This window comes from Homalodisca vitripennis, chromosome 3 (assembly GCF_021130785.1).
Source record: "Homalodisca vitripennis isolate AUS2020 chromosome 3, UT_GWSS_2.1, whole genome shotgun sequence".
Taxonomy (NCBI): Eukaryota; Metazoa; Arthropoda; class Insecta; order Hemiptera; family Cicadellidae; genus Homalodisca; species Homalodisca vitripennis.
Genome location: NC_060209.1, coordinates 111,470,656 through 111,486,564, shown reverse-complemented (window position 1 = coordinate 111,486,564; position 15,909 = coordinate 111,470,656). Strand labels below are relative to the sequence as shown.

At 33.7% G+C, this 15,909-nt stretch overlaps 1 protein-coding gene across 1 annotated transcript in view; it reads right to left on the bottom strand.

Moving 5' to 3' along the window:
- Nucleotides 1-731: 731 nt before the first annotated feature.
- LOC124357307 (general transcription factor IIE subunit 1) overlaps nt 732-15,909 on the bottom strand; it is a 30,114-nt gene continuing 14,936 nt past the window's right edge. The window contains exons 4-7 of the mRNA XM_046808976.1: nt 14,624-14,850; nt 11,688-11,889; nt 5,044-5,272; nt 732-966 (exon numbers count right to left, since the gene is read on the bottom strand). Of these exons, the coding sequence (XP_046664932.1) occupies nt 794-966; nt 5,044-5,272; nt 11,688-11,889; nt 14,624-14,850 (831 nt within the window). The 3' untranslated portion in view covers nt 732-793. The remainder of the gene's footprint in view (nt 967-5,043; nt 5,273-11,687; nt 11,890-14,623; nt 14,851-15,909) is intronic.

Genomic DNA, 15,909 nt, shown 5'->3' with positions numbered 1-15,909 from the left:
ATTCAACAGCAAAACACTGCGCCAACACTCTGGTCAGGATGCATCGCTTTAGCAACTGACTGGGTGAATAACGTGTCCTCGAGATGACTCGCCCCCCCTCTCACCAACTGCTATCTCCTGTTCCTTCCTGTCACCATCCCCAAATACTCGTATAAATAAGGTACAGAAATGGTTTATATTTAATTCATTTTCCAGAAACACCCATCTTAATAGGTTATTTTAGTTGTTTTTGGATTAAATGAAAACTTGTTATACAAAATTGTTATTCTCCCCCCCCCCCCATTTCAGTTAACCTGGGTTTTACTGTACATAGTTTAAGATGGGAATATCTTCATTAGTCAAATGTTACATTGGCATACAAGAATAATTATTGAGGTTTCTAAAATTATTGAGGTAAGCTAAAAGCGCAAATAGACATGGTTGATGACCCAGAGAGACGAATGATCTGAGGTTGGATAATCAAGGTGCTACTGTAACTGTAAACAATTTAAAAGTTGTTGAATATTTAGTGAAAAGCGACAAACAAAAATCTTTCATATTAGCTCATATTTGGTGATACAGCTTTGAACAGTGTGAAATATATGTTGTAAACTTCCCATACACAAAAGAGATTTTATAATCACACTATATAAAAGTTGTATGAGCTAACAGAAGAGAACAAATTTTTAGTTCGGTAATTTAAATTTCCTTTGCAAGCCAAATTTTTTTGATTTGGAAAGAAGAATCATAAATTTATTTGTAAAATATTTAATAAGACTTACAGAATGATCCTAACTAAAATATTATAAAAGCTTCAATCAAGCACATGTGAATAGTACTCCTGGTAAACTTGAATATAAGTTTCTTTCTCTTGTGGTGACATCTCCTGAATAAGCTGATCATTGACTTCTGTGATTGCTACTGTTTTTTCTCCAACCGTTACAACAGGAATCAAGTCATCATCTTCTGAATCTGGAGCTTCTAGATCTAGACAGAAATTAACAAAATACATTATTAAAAATTAACATGATGTCTTTTATTCAAAATAAAACCTCTTAGGAGCATTCTAGAGGTCAAACTAGAAATATCCTCTGAATTGGATCTATAAACACTTTTGTTCAGACTATTAGGGCTCCAAAGTTGACATACAACATTAGATTTGTATATTAAAGAAATCAAATTAATTATTATAAATAACGTATTTAAAAAAAAATTAATACGATTAACTATATTTTGGCCACAAAATTCTGTAATCCCGTCTGATGTTTTGAGTGTTACTGTTGACTTTGGAGGCTCTACTGAAAGGAAGGATTCACCATGTGAAAATAACATTTTTACTTTATAAGAAGCATGCTATCATGGGTTAAGAAACACAAGTTAAAACTCTTGATTTCCATAGAAAAATTTATTGATAATCAATGTACAAAAATCTCAAGAATATTTACAATATACTACTATATTATACTCTAGGCAGACTGTTTACAAAAAGACACTGGGTGATTTGAATTCACGCAGTGTGGGGAAAATACCCCTCCATCGCTGTGATGCCATGCCCTCCCCACCACTGCTCGTGCTCGCCCATTCACTTTATCCCCTGATCTGGCTACTGCCACTGTATGGCTAACCTCAAACCAAAATGCAATCTCACTCGCATACATCTGCCCTGCACCCATATATATTATAATTAAATATACCCTTAACACACACACACAAACATGTATATATCAAACTAAAATGCACGAACTGGACTAGTCTTCTAATTACAATGAAAAGGTACTAACAGTAGAACATATACATGTGTGTGTAAATAAGAACTCAATGTGAATGGTAAAAAACAATATGTATATTTACTTTTGAGCTGTGACTAATATTGGTCAAATCGTAAAAAAGCAAAGGCCAGTGCCTTCTATTTCGTTATAACTTTCAAACGTACATCCCCTTGACAATCCCTATCGGTGCTGTCATCTTCATCAGAACTCGCTGTCATTTAGAGATGATAAATGAATCCACTGCTTCGTCCAAGACACTTTCCCTCTAACTATGTGTATCTTCTGTCTTATTGACATGCTCGCAACAATTCAGACATTTCACAACTGATGATTTGATGTTTAGCATACATGAATTAAAACAACTACTTGATGTCTTTTTTTAGTTTTTAACAGTTTTTTCTTAAATTAAAATAAAATGTTGCAAAACCTTTTAGTATACCATATGCTGAACTATAAGGGTTTGTATTATACATGTACATAGACTCAACTGTATCTAAACCTTGATATATAAACATGAAATGATGTTTGTTAAACTTACTAAAATTCGAGAACAACTGGGCTGATTTGGGTTTTGAAATATTTGCAGAAGTCCAAGGAAGGTTGAAAAGGTGAGAAACATTTGGAAAAATTTCTCAGAATATTTAATAATTCTGGAAAATAATTATGACACTTAATCCAAATTTAACTAACCTTAGACAGCTGTTAACACTTTCAGCTAAAGTTCACCAAAGTGGCAGAAACATTTGTTTACATTTAAATTTAAAAAAATATAGAATAATTATACAGCTCTTCATCTGTAATGTTATGCAGATTGCAAAGGCAAAGTTATCATATAATTTTTATTTTAGATTGCACCAGTTATGAATAAACCATCTAATTCATTGAAAATAATATTTAAACAGTGTTCTAAAAACCCTCATTAATAAATAAAACTGTGATTGTTTTGCTCATAAGGTTATCATAACTGGTTGTTTCTCTTAATAATTTTACTGCAATTAAGGAAAAAGCAAAGGGATGGCACACTCTTTCCCTTATATCAGAATCAGAATACAAGCAATTGAAATAGATACATTTCGACTAAAGTAGTCTTTTTAAGCTTGTGTATGTTTTCTTGATTGGGATTGTAATCAATATTACTTATAGCACCAGAAATATCAGACCGCAAATAAACACTTTTAAATTTAAGTTCGAAACCAAAACCCACATATGTGTTTACTTTTTTGATCAGTGCCACAACATAAGCTCAAAAGTGAAACCGTAAATAAATTGGAGCAAAGTGAATTTAATCGGTTGTATCTGGCTCTTTCGGACCGCAGTAACTTTTTCCAGTTGTACATAAGTTATATGTTTTCTTAATCGGGATGAAAAAGCAAACTATCACTATGGCACTTGAAAAATTTTAGACAGAAAGTAAATTAAAAGAGCAGAAAGCAGACAGTTTTTAATCTAAGTTGGTTTATATTTTCTTGATTAGGACACACTCAACAAATGGCACTTGAAATATCTTAGATAGAAAATTAATTTAACAGACAGAAGTTGACCAAATTAGGCTTTTGAGACTTATATGTATACATTTATTCATACAACAAAACCTAGAAAGAACCAGTCAAAATGTTATTTACGTTTTGAATCTCTCAACCATAGATGAAGAGGGAGGTGAACTGGAAATAAACTCAACATTCAAATTAAATCAACCCTTCCCACCTTAGCTACATTAAGTGTCTAAAAAATGAGTTGGCATACATTTCTTAAAAATTTTCAACTTACTCCAAGATGGGATCTTAAATTAAAATTCTAAAATATATGACCTTTACATATTGTCCCTTAACACTTTGTACCCTGGGCCCTTAATACATGTTTCAGCGTGGCTCCCTGGGGATTTTATGATGCTTTTTAAAATTCTGTGTTTTTACAGTAATTATGTTATAAAAACATACTATATATCTTTTTAAAGATAGAGATACATACTGTTTTTAAATGTATACAAATATAAAGTTTGTTTTCAAAATAAAATTATTGCATACTATTGAATGTTATGTAAAAAATACAAAAAAAGTTTTTGCTACATAGCTTGTTAGTTCAGGTAGTTCGCCTTAGTGTGGTAATTTTTAAAGCACAATAATGGTCTGAATCAAATACAGGATCTCGCACATTTTCGTTTAGATCGTTCATAAAATCAATATTTGGTCCCAGGTGTGTATCAAAATCATCGTCACTTTCCGATTCGGAGTCAAACAAAAGGTCGTGAATTGCATCACTTTTGATTTCATCACCCATATTATTTAAACTCGAAAGTAATAAGTAAAGAATATAAAAGAAAATCAACGGAAAGTCGAGAAGAAAGAACAAAGCGAGTGTAAATACAAAAAAAAACACACGTATAGCCTCACATTGCTTGCATTTGCCTTTACTTCATTCAGTAAGAAACTAAAGTTCTGATTATTTACAAACAGTTAAATTCACATTTAGAATACATTATAATAACATTTGCTTCAGTATTTGTCGGAAAGATTTGTAGAAAACTTAGTAAGACATCACTAAGACTCACAACACACAACGTGAAACACTACAAAGCAAACTGACAGTACCGACGATCAGCCACGGCGCCTACTATCAGCTGTCTAGACTCGCTTGTAGTACGACGAAAAAATATATTATTTCATTACTAAAACGTGACCCAGGGATCTCAAAACCAACAAATACGAACTTAGACAACCAATGAACATAATCAAAATGTTTGAATCCAAAAATAAGATAACTGAGCTAAATAATACAAATAAATAACACGACCTGAGCTATACTCGGGCGCCGGTAGCAGGCGCTGCCGACGCGGCCCGACCTATACTCGGGCTCAGGGTACAAAGTGTTAATTGTAAATACCTGGGTAATTTACATGCCTGTCTAGGTAACAATTTTAAAAATTAACTTTTTAAATACAATTGTTGGTACAGTTTAGTCTATAGTTTTATAGTATGATTGCAAATACGAGGTGTGGCTAGAAAATAACCCGATTAGTATTGGTGGAGCCACACATCGAATACATAAGGCAGACTAGTGTACATGTATGAAAACAATTTCATAAGCTTTAAATTGATACTATTTATTACATTTTATGTACTCATTCAAATAGTGAGAGAGAACAAAGTATGTAACTGTTATAGTTATCCTGTTTTTTCCCTTTAAAATGATTATTCCATACAGTGCTTTCAAAGGTGACTTTACTTTTCATAAAGTCTATTATTTCATGGTTAAGTTTATATAGTGTACTGTAAAGCAATCTACACGTTCAACTAACCTGGAGAAGGAACAGTTATGTCTTTGAAAGCATCGTCATCATCGCTGGATTCTGAGTTGCTGTCTTGAGGTAAGATAGCCTTGGTGGCAGCCCCTACCGCTGCTGTGCCACTACCTCCCCTCCTCTCGTGAGCCAACAGTACGGACATGATGTCTTCCCCACTACCCCCTCCAGGTTTAGCAACTGCAGCCTTCTCTGCCTCTGCACTCGCACCCAGCAGATCTTCAGTCTAAAACAACAGATCTATATTAGATATATTGTTTTTCACTTATTAATTTAAATTAATAATGTAATTGAAATATCTAAAAAAGCTTAATAATAATACTGAAAAAAAATTCTCAGTATTAACAATCATTCAATAAGTACAGTAAAACATGTTTTATTTGGCCTTCTGACAAACAATAAAACATTTTGTAACTGTAGACTTTGTAAGGAATGAATGATACATGGACTAAATCAATAATTTTCTTCCACATATTGACTAGTAAGGGTGGGGGCTTTGTTTCAGTCCTGTTGTGTCAGCTTTTCAATGTGAATCAGGAGATATCGTAGTGGTGGGATAGTTATTAGTTTTAAAGTTACAAATAAATAAACATTTGCTTTATCATAAATGTATGGGAAACAATTCCAGTACAGAATTCAACATTTCATAATTATGTAGTGCCTTTAAACAATTAAACGCATCATCAGAAAGGATTTGCACAATATATGATGAATTAACTTACGTTCTTCACAACACACAATGGAAATTGAGGATTTTGGAAACAAGTGCCAATAAAAAAGTTTTGTAAATACATATCTAGTTCTATCAATATCCAATTTGGAAGAGCTAACTGTATAGAATGTATAATATATGAAGTATCATATATCACATTACAAGTAAAGAAACTCCTTTGACTCTATGTATTTCAGGTATATTGACTTCCAGGTAATCTTGAAAAGCCAACTATAGATGTAATTATAACCTATACACAATACTTCCAGCATACTCTCATCTTGCACAGCATCAAATGGCTTAATCTTCCAGTAACTAGAGTAACCAGTACAACAGCCTCATCAATACATTGCATAGACACAAACATAGTACATGAAACAATTGAATACATCGTAGAGACTGGTTTATCTAAACATAAAAGCTAATTGCTTCATATTGATTTTGTTCCTGAGTCCTTTTAAAGAAATACAATAGCGATAAAACAGTCTTTATTTAAAGACATTTTGAGGATGTCATTATTTATGTTTCTATTATAAACAATCAGCAAGGAATAAGAATCTCCAGGATGGTTTACACCTTCCAGTTGAACCTACAATTGGTACAGTAAAAACCTATGTGTCACTTAAATCTGGCAACCTTATGGATGTCCAGAGTAGCACATCACTAACCATAAATGATAAGATTCTGAGGTGCAAGGGCAGATCCATAGGTCTAGTCTACTGCGGGAGTTGAACCTACAATTGGTACAGTAAAAACCTATGTGTCACTTAAATCTGGCAACCTTATGGATGTCCAGAGTAGCACATCACTAACCATAAATGATAAGATTCTGAGGTGCAAGGGCAGATCGATAGGTCTAGTTTACTGCGGGAGATGGAGTTGGTGGGGCTCACCAAGTGTTAAGGGCTGTTGCTAGCCTAGACATAAGGCCATGCCATCCCCTGCCTATTTTTGACAGGAGAGGCTGGTTCCCCTTCTTCCAAGGAGTCATGACTGAGATTAATGCTCTACATCCTTCCTCATCGATTTATAACAAGCAACATAAAACAGATCTTTGATGAGCATGGGCTGATTGTTTGAAAAAAATGAGAGTAAACTGAAAGCTCCATGAAGAAGTGAATAAATACGTGGAATCACTAAAGAAAATAACAAACTTAGAAAATAAATTTTGGAAGAGAAGACAAATTGAGGACTGGAATGAATACAAAAAGAGTCAGAAACACTCTAAACAGGTTGATTTGGGAAACAAAAAACTAATTCATTGTTGAAAAATTGTTATAACATGATTGGCCGAAAGAGTTCTGGTTGTGTCTGAAAGTATGCAACATTGCTAATAAATCAAAACGTATAAGTCTTTCTTCTAAGCTAGATTAGAGATGAGATAAACAAATGTTTTGTTGATATGGGATCTAGTAATGAAGTTGACAAGTAAATGCTCAACTTTTTTCAAACCAATGAAAATAATTGGTGATACCATTGCCCAAAGTAACCAGCCCCACTAGCACACAGTAGCTACTACAACTGTTCTTCCTGCCATGTCAAAAATTGTTGAAAATATCGCTATCCACCAGATAAATAGTTTCGTAGAAAAAAGACTGCAATTTGGCTTCAGGAAAAATTATAGTACAGAAACAGCACTATTGAGTTTGTCCAGTGACCTTTACAATGCAAACATGATGGGAAATTTAGCTCAGTTGTGATATTTAATTACTAAACAGCATTAGATTCTATTAACAATGAGATGCTGATTGCCAAGTTAAGATTTTATGGATTTATGATAATAATATGGCATGGTTTCAAACTTATTTGAAGGGATGAGTGCAGATCAGAAAACTGGGGAGTGAAAAATCAGGGCCATCTCAATGACAGTGTGGTGTTTCATAGGGTAATCGTTTGCAGCCCATACTGTTCAACTTGGACACATCTCATCTTCACAGTTCTGCAATGTTCATCAGTATGCTTACGACTGCCAATTGCATTTGTTATGAGCCTAGCTTGACGCATAAGGCAATTGGTGCCATCAACTCTGATCTGCTCAACATTAAAAAATAATCGGAGAGCAATGGTTTTAGATTCAATGATGCTCGGCGAAGAGAGCTTGTCAGTCTCTGAGAAGATTAAGACTCTTGGAGTTGTATTCGACAGTGATCTTACTTTGTCTGACCATGTTACTTACACGATTCAGAGAGCCCTAGGTAGGCTGAGAGGCTTGTGTAGATATAGAAATCTACTTCCGGAATCCGAAAGGCTGCAGATCATCCACTCACTGGTACTGACGATATGTAAATATTGCTATCCTGCATACAGTAGCAGCATCTTTGTAGGGGACAGAAAGATACAACAAAAATGCACCACAGCGTTCTGAGATGTATATACGGCTTCAGATGTTATGATCATGTGTCTCCCTATAGAGATGCTGTCAATCTGTTTCCAATGAAAGCCGTCTGTCAAATAATGGGGTTACATTTAATCCACAAGGTCCTTGCTACTGGGGAATCACGGTATATAGGCGAGAGTTCAGTACAAGAGATCACTGACTGTAGCACCCGTCAAGACGGAAAGCGCCACTTTCCTAAAGTGAGACTGGAAATCGGAAGAAGCTTCTCTTAATTTGGCCTAAAACTATACAACGACCTCCCTGAAAGTATGTTCAACTATTCTTGTCCAAAGTTTGTATAAAAATTTAGAGAGTTTGTTTTATAGTAGATAATATAAAATAACATTTGAAAAATTGAAATAAAATGTAATCTATATATTAATGATGCATTTAACAAATATGTTTGTAGCAATGAGCTGTGATTAGTTTTAATTGTTCTTATTCATTTTAGTTTTAGAATTTTGATGTTACTGTACCGCATAGTATTTATCACTGTCATTATTTAGTGTAGTTAGACATTAAGTATTCTAGTACTATTAAGTTAGTGTACTCAAATTATAACATTATTGTATTATTTCATAACAAAACAAGAATAATATTTTTACAGAATAATATATTTACAATCCTGAATATAAACTTATTTGTTCTTGAAAAAAATGAAGTGGCAAGAGTACATGATACTGAACTTGCCACTGCAATACAGGCACTGAGCGATAATGGGGAAAGAGGTTGTGGTGCTGCCAGCAAGATTGGCAAGTGCGGCACTGAAATTTCAAGATAAGATGTGGACGGCAGCGATGTGGAGTGGCATGTAGGACTGAAAGGATGGTGACTCATATACTGACTGTACAGTTACAACTGAGTGTGCAATTAGTGAAAGCTCGGATATTATTGAGGAGGAGGGATTTTTATTGCTCTTTCATGTGAACATAGGCCTGTCAGCGAGGCGATTGAGATATTGTCCATTGACAGAGCCCCCGCCATAAATATTTTGAGTGCTGTCAATATAACATTGGGGTTGCTGTTAGTCCAAATTTTTGTATGCAGCTTCTCAATTTGAGGCTACTGACACTGTTTTCGTTACTTCTCAAGCCATTTCAAATAATCCAGGTTTTTGATAATCGAAGTTCCGATAATCAGGGTTTTACTATAATATACAGAGTGTATTATGAAAGTTATACAAATGATTTTATTCTGACAGACTATTTATCGCAGCATGCTCGGACCGGTCAGATAATATGGTGGGGATTCTGCCCTTCCCACCGCATCCGTCTCAGTTTACTCCAAGCAGTAGGAGTGGTAGGACTGTCTTTGCAAGAAGTTTGTTTTTTTTTTTTGTGTCACAGCGCGATGGAGCACTAGCTGGAACATCAGTAAACAATCAAGTTTTGTTTATGGCTTCAGAAGAATGTAATGCAAACTTATATGCCAAGAGACCTTTAGGGAGGAATGTAATTCGAGATCTCGATGCAGTAGGTGGCAAAAGGCCTTAAAGGAGGACCGGGAGGAGGTCACCAACGAGGTCAGACACTCTGAACGCCCAACAACAGCCCAAACCGATGAAAACGTCCAGTGTGTGCTTAAGACCGTCAGTTAAGTATCCAGGTAATCGCTGACACCCTGAACTTGTCAACATTTGCGGTACATGGGATAGTGACGAAGGATTTGCAAATGCAAAGGTCTGTGTGAAGCTTGTGCCAAAGTTGTTGACAGAAGTGCAAAAAGAAGTTGAGTTTTGAGCAGTAAAGAATTGTTGGAATTAATTAGAAATGTCCAGGCTTTTTAAACTCTACTCTAACTGTGGACGAATCTTGGATGTTCGAGTACGATCCAAAATCTAAAAGGCAGAGTTCAGAGTGGGACACACGATCTTCTCTCAAACCCAAAAAAGCACACATGAGGTAATCTCCAATCAAAACAATGCTGATTGTCTTCTTTGACATCCGAGGACTTGTCAGTTCTGAGTTTGCACCACAAGGACAAACTCTCAACACAGCCTGTAGGTGTTCAAGAGACTGAAACACCTGGTCATACGCATCAGGCCTGAAATCAAAGACATCTTCAAGCTCCACTACGACAGCACCTCCAGCCACACGGCCTTCATCGTTACCAACTACCTGACATTGAATAAGATCCCGAGATGCCCCAGCCTCTTTACAGCCCTGACATGGCTCGTGTGACTTTTTTTGTTTTCATAACTGAAAAGAGAGCTGAAGGGAAAGTAAAACACTGGGTGTTAGTGGAGAACATCCATCTTCTCACGTTATAAGATTCCTGAGAGACATTCCAGTTGAGGAGTTCCAGGGTGCTTTTCAGGTGTGGCAGAACTGTCTCCGCAGGTTTAATGATGCAATAGGAGACTATTTTGAAGAATTTTAACCATTTGCACCTATTGGATATTTAAATATATTTTTCTTAAGAGATTTGCATTACTTGTAAATCCTATTCTAATAAATTTGGTTACATAATTATGGAAGTCCTGAATCATTCATAATGATCTAAAAGAAACATGTTGCAAGTGTAGAAAGTACTTAAAAATTACTATAACTGAGACATATACAATAAGACTAGTAGCTATCGAGGTGTTTTAGAGAACTAGGAATAGGAATGACAACGCTATCATAATTAATAGAATAACAAAGCTACGATAAAAATTAGAAGACGGTAAATGTAACACACCTTCTCACTACATTAGAAGAAGAGCTAATAACAATACAAAGACTCTATCAAAAGTTATAAATAATGGAAAAGGCTACAGGAAAACTAAAAAGGACAGCATCAAACTTGAAATTGATCAGAAAACCGAAAATCATCATTTAAAAATCGCTAATTATTTTAATACCTTTTCTGAAGCTGACAAGATTAAATAGGGAAACAATCCTGTCTTATCCACAACTTTAAACAAGTCACTCAACATTAAAACTAAATTGTCAGCAGGTTTGAAGCTGTAAAACATTGTACAGACTAAGTTGTACCACTACCAGTAACATTTATAATTAATAACATATTTGAACAATGGAAGAATTCATTGTATTCTAAAGCTGGTTAAAATATATCCCCAACATATTAGGATAGTCCTTTTATTTTAAACATTTATTTTAAAGGTCCTTTAGACTTACCATAACATGATAGATTACGACAAATCAGAAAATTACTGACCAATTTCAATATACTACCTTTTTTTAAGATTCCAAACAATTTATATTAGCAGAATATTATCAAACCTGGAACGAGAAGACCTCATAACCACAAAACTGCATGGTTTGGGTGAATGTTTATAAAAGGGAGATGATATTGTATTTTTACACCATGAATGTACGTCTTGATGGCCATGTCAATAAAAGAAAAAATTAGGGTTTGTATAATTTTATTTTATTAAATTTAAACATTTGTTTTTAAGATTACTATCTATAAATAATAAAATTTAAATTGTTTTTTTAATTCAATCTGGTTTTTAATACTTTTTTTAATACATTTCAAAACTCCCATAGTTAAATCAATGTATTATTTAAAATATAGGACGACAATAAATTGTACAAGAATCTTATTTACCTGAGGATCATTAGCTATAACAGTGCTTTCCACCATCCATACTGGCCGCTCCTTCTTAGCCACCTCCTGACTCCTCTCCTCCTCTCCAATGGTGACATCCACCCTAGCCTCTTGGACAGCGAACCCTCCACCTCTTGTGGCCTCTCCCGACCAGTGCTCTCCTGGTGGCCTCAGCCCTGCCCCCATCTTCTTGGTGTCCAGTCTACAAAATACATCACTACGTCTAACAAAACTTTAATAAAAATACACATTAAAGTATATTGTAGAGTACACTGTTATGTAATGTCTTCACAAAATACTACTTTCGAGGACTATATAGCCTTATCTTCTGAATTTAACATTTTACAAAAGTTTCGATAATAATTTTTTATTTAATTATAAAAATAAACACTTTATATTTTAAAAATCGTAAATAAATATTTAAAAAAAATTTTTAATGTGTGTAGCCTCAACAATTATTGGTAACGTTGGTAACGTTTTAATAGATGGAATAACACAATTCATAAGCTACACAATACAATACATATATTTCTAAAAAAAAATACACACAAAATTATACTTCTCGGAACTTTAAAAGAAAAAATAAAATATTGAACTAACATTGCTCACTTGAAAACAATATGAAACTTCGACAAAAAGATAATGATTTCGATAATCAAAAGCATCATTGCCATCAAGATACCTTTATTAAACCTTTATTTTAAATTGTTGCATTAGGTTTATGACAATTCTAAAACACTAACTTTTCATTCAGAAACTCTGATATTGAATATTTTTTTAAATTAAAAAGCTCTATCTTTATAATGAATTACTTGACAATAACCATCATTAATTTTACACGTCATATAAAAAACTTATTTTTAAAGTTTGGTTGTAGCATTGGAAGGATAAGAGATGAAATGTTCTCTTGGTTTTAAGTCTTGCACTCTGTTTCTAAAATAGGGCTTTCTCTGTTTAACTTCAATTTTACATAAGGACTTCTCCTTTGGGAGCTTAATTTAATTATTTATTTGTTACACACAGTTTTCTATATGTGATATCTGAGAAGATTTAATATCTATTATTTAAAAACTTGTTGTCACTGTAGTTTGGAACTGAATAAAGAGGACTCCAATCTTCATTTTTCAAACGAGTTTTTAAATTTGAAATTGCGTTCTCTGAAATTTTGGTTAATTAACTGTAAATTTTGTAATTGGCTTATCAGAACTGAAGTGTGCAAATTTTGATGAATGATATGAAAGCTCCAGAGCTACTTTTCCAGCATAGTCATTGGGAAACCCTGTAAAAATATGTTCAATATAGGTTTTAGATTTTTTATTCTCTAGCAGGTTCAGGTCTAACTGAAGAATAAACCAAAATAAATGATGATGTCAATCGAAGTATCAGAATACTTGTTTTTTAAAGGTGTTTATAATATAAACTTCTTTAATGCTTCATTTGAATTACTTGTAACTTTATTGAGAAGAGTGTCATACTGATAAAATAAATTATTTTAATTATTTATTAATTCTGTATATACAAATTAACAACATTAAAAATCAATTACATTAATATTAGCCAAAACACATTATTATGTGTTTCTCAATTTTCTTCCATTGTCATATTCCATGGTCTACTCATACTTTTTTATCAAATTATATTGTTGCCTCGACTATACTAATCTGTAGTGTTTATATTATTAATACTTGGATGTACCTGAACTTTTTATAATTTAAGCTACTATCAATACCAACTACTTAAAATTATCAGTACTTTACTGTAAAAAAAGTAAATTCCAAGTGAATTAAATTGAATTCTCACCTTTGATTAAAAAGGCCTGAAGAGATAAGGCATAAATAAGTGTATTATGTGCTTTAATTGTTCAATGACAATGTTCATTTGTTTTCAAAAGTTCTATTTATAAATTTGAGTAAGAGAGAGGATTAGAAATATTTATCATCTTATTCTAAAAAACAAGAACCAAAACACCTTGTATTTGATTTTGATTGAATTAATTGTGTTTCCACTCCAAAACTAAAGGTTTAATCAGAAATGACAAAACAACAAAAGATTTATTACTGGAGACTTATATAATCATCTAGTTCGTCTGACCCAAGTCTTCAAGGAACAAATCTGGTGGCAGAATAAAAGCGGGAGCACTTAGATATTGCACTTAGTCCTACAAAATTACAAATAGTAGTTATGAGTGAATAAGGATACTAATTACGTGTATGACAAATGATTAGTAATAATGGTTATGGAAAGGGTTATTCTATTCACAAATTTGTAGTTTTACCAGGTAGTTCCTAATCCTATATGAAAAATTAAATTTAAAATACTCTTAATATATTTGCTACTGAAGGGAACAGTAGCTGTATGCAATAGTTGGCTTGGTAGTCAATGTTAGCATTGTGTACTATACCTAGATTAGTACTAGTATATAACACATGAACTACTGAAGGGCACAGTGGTTAAGTGTGTCGACAATCGTATTATCAGACACTGTGCTGCTTGATACCTAAAGAGTGAAACCATCATTGCAACTTGAATAATTTTCTTTCACAAAACACATTTCATGAGTGAGTTATTACTTTCAATGATTCCGACATTGGTCTGTTTATTAACGTGCAACACGTTGAATGTTTTTGAATCAGTTAATTGAGACTGAACTACTGGATAACATTTGAAGATGAGGATAATATTATGTGTCTCAGTAGTTTAATGTTTCTGTCTTATCATCAATTTTGTAACTCACAGCCACTACTGTAGTTACAGACCCTTACATTGTGTTAATGTCCACAGCTTGTACTGTAGTTACGTACCCTTTGATTGTGTTAATATCCACAGCCTGTACTGTAGTTACGTACCCTCTGATTGTGTTAATGTCCACAGCTTATACTGTAGTTACATACCCTCTGATTGTGTTAATATCCACAGCCTGTACTGTAGTTACATACCCTCTGATTGTGTTAATGTCCACAGGTTCAGGTTCAAGGACCTCTGGAGCCAGTCTAATGCCTTCCACTTGGCGCAGTAGTTCATACAGTGGTTCCATTTGACTGTTAAATTTGGCTAACATTAGCCTTGAATCTTTCTTGGGAAGGGCGGACTGATCCTCTTCAACAATTTCACGGCAAAATGTGCATCGGAACTCTCCTGTTGTGAAATCAAACAGCTGATCAGCCTAGAATCCAACCAGCGTTTCATACTTCAGGTCTTTAAGTTTGCTCCATGCTAATATTTACTAATATCTATAGTTTTGTACAATTAGAGATTAGAAGATTCGACCATAATAAAGAAATGCTTACATACAAAGGTTTTATTTCACACTTGCAACATTATTAATTGTAAAGCTTATGCAACTAAGAACCAATATAACTCATAAACGTCTGTAATGAGCATGACGCAACTGACATAATAACAACTTGTGCTGCTATTTAAATCATAGTCAATCACGGCAGGAGATCTTGCTCTTTAGCCCTACAAGTGGAGGTCATTTTATTTTGTAGGTTGTACACAGCTTTTTGCAAGTAGTAGTTTAACTCACTAAGATCCAATAGAGGAACCAAATATATGATGTTATATATTGTATTTTTTCAGAATGAGAAGAATATTTCTATTTAAAATAGATCATAAACATTTTTAATAGTTTTTTATTTAAAAAAAAATTTGTTGCAAATATGTTTGAAAAAATTTTGAACATTTGTGAGAATCATACTTATGCAATTACGTTATAGTGAGAAAATTAGAAATGCAAGGTAGCAATTTGTATTAAATTTAATAAAATTGTACAACACATTTAAATGGAGCTATACTAATGTTACTAAACAAAAAGCGGTGTATACATTACAGTTTGGTAATTATAGTTTTAGTAATATATATACTGCATATCTTCTTCTTTTGGAATGAAATACATATAAATTCCATACTTCATCTTTTTTGTGATAATTTATAAATTTTACAACAAAATGTTAAACACAAGTGAAGTATAAGACATTTTTGGAAGTTTGTATTATAACGGCAATGATAAATCTGTGATATCTAGATAATTGGAAATTTTATTTTGTTTTAGAAAAACAAATTATGCTCAAATACACAGTGGCGTAGCGACAGAGGAGCGAGTGGAGCGACCGCTCCAGGGCGGGGGCGACAGGGGGGCGGCGGGCGGGCGGACGATAAAATTGCGGGAAGCAGCCCCTTTCACGCGCATCACGGCCGCACAGTGTCTTTGTGTCAGTCAGTC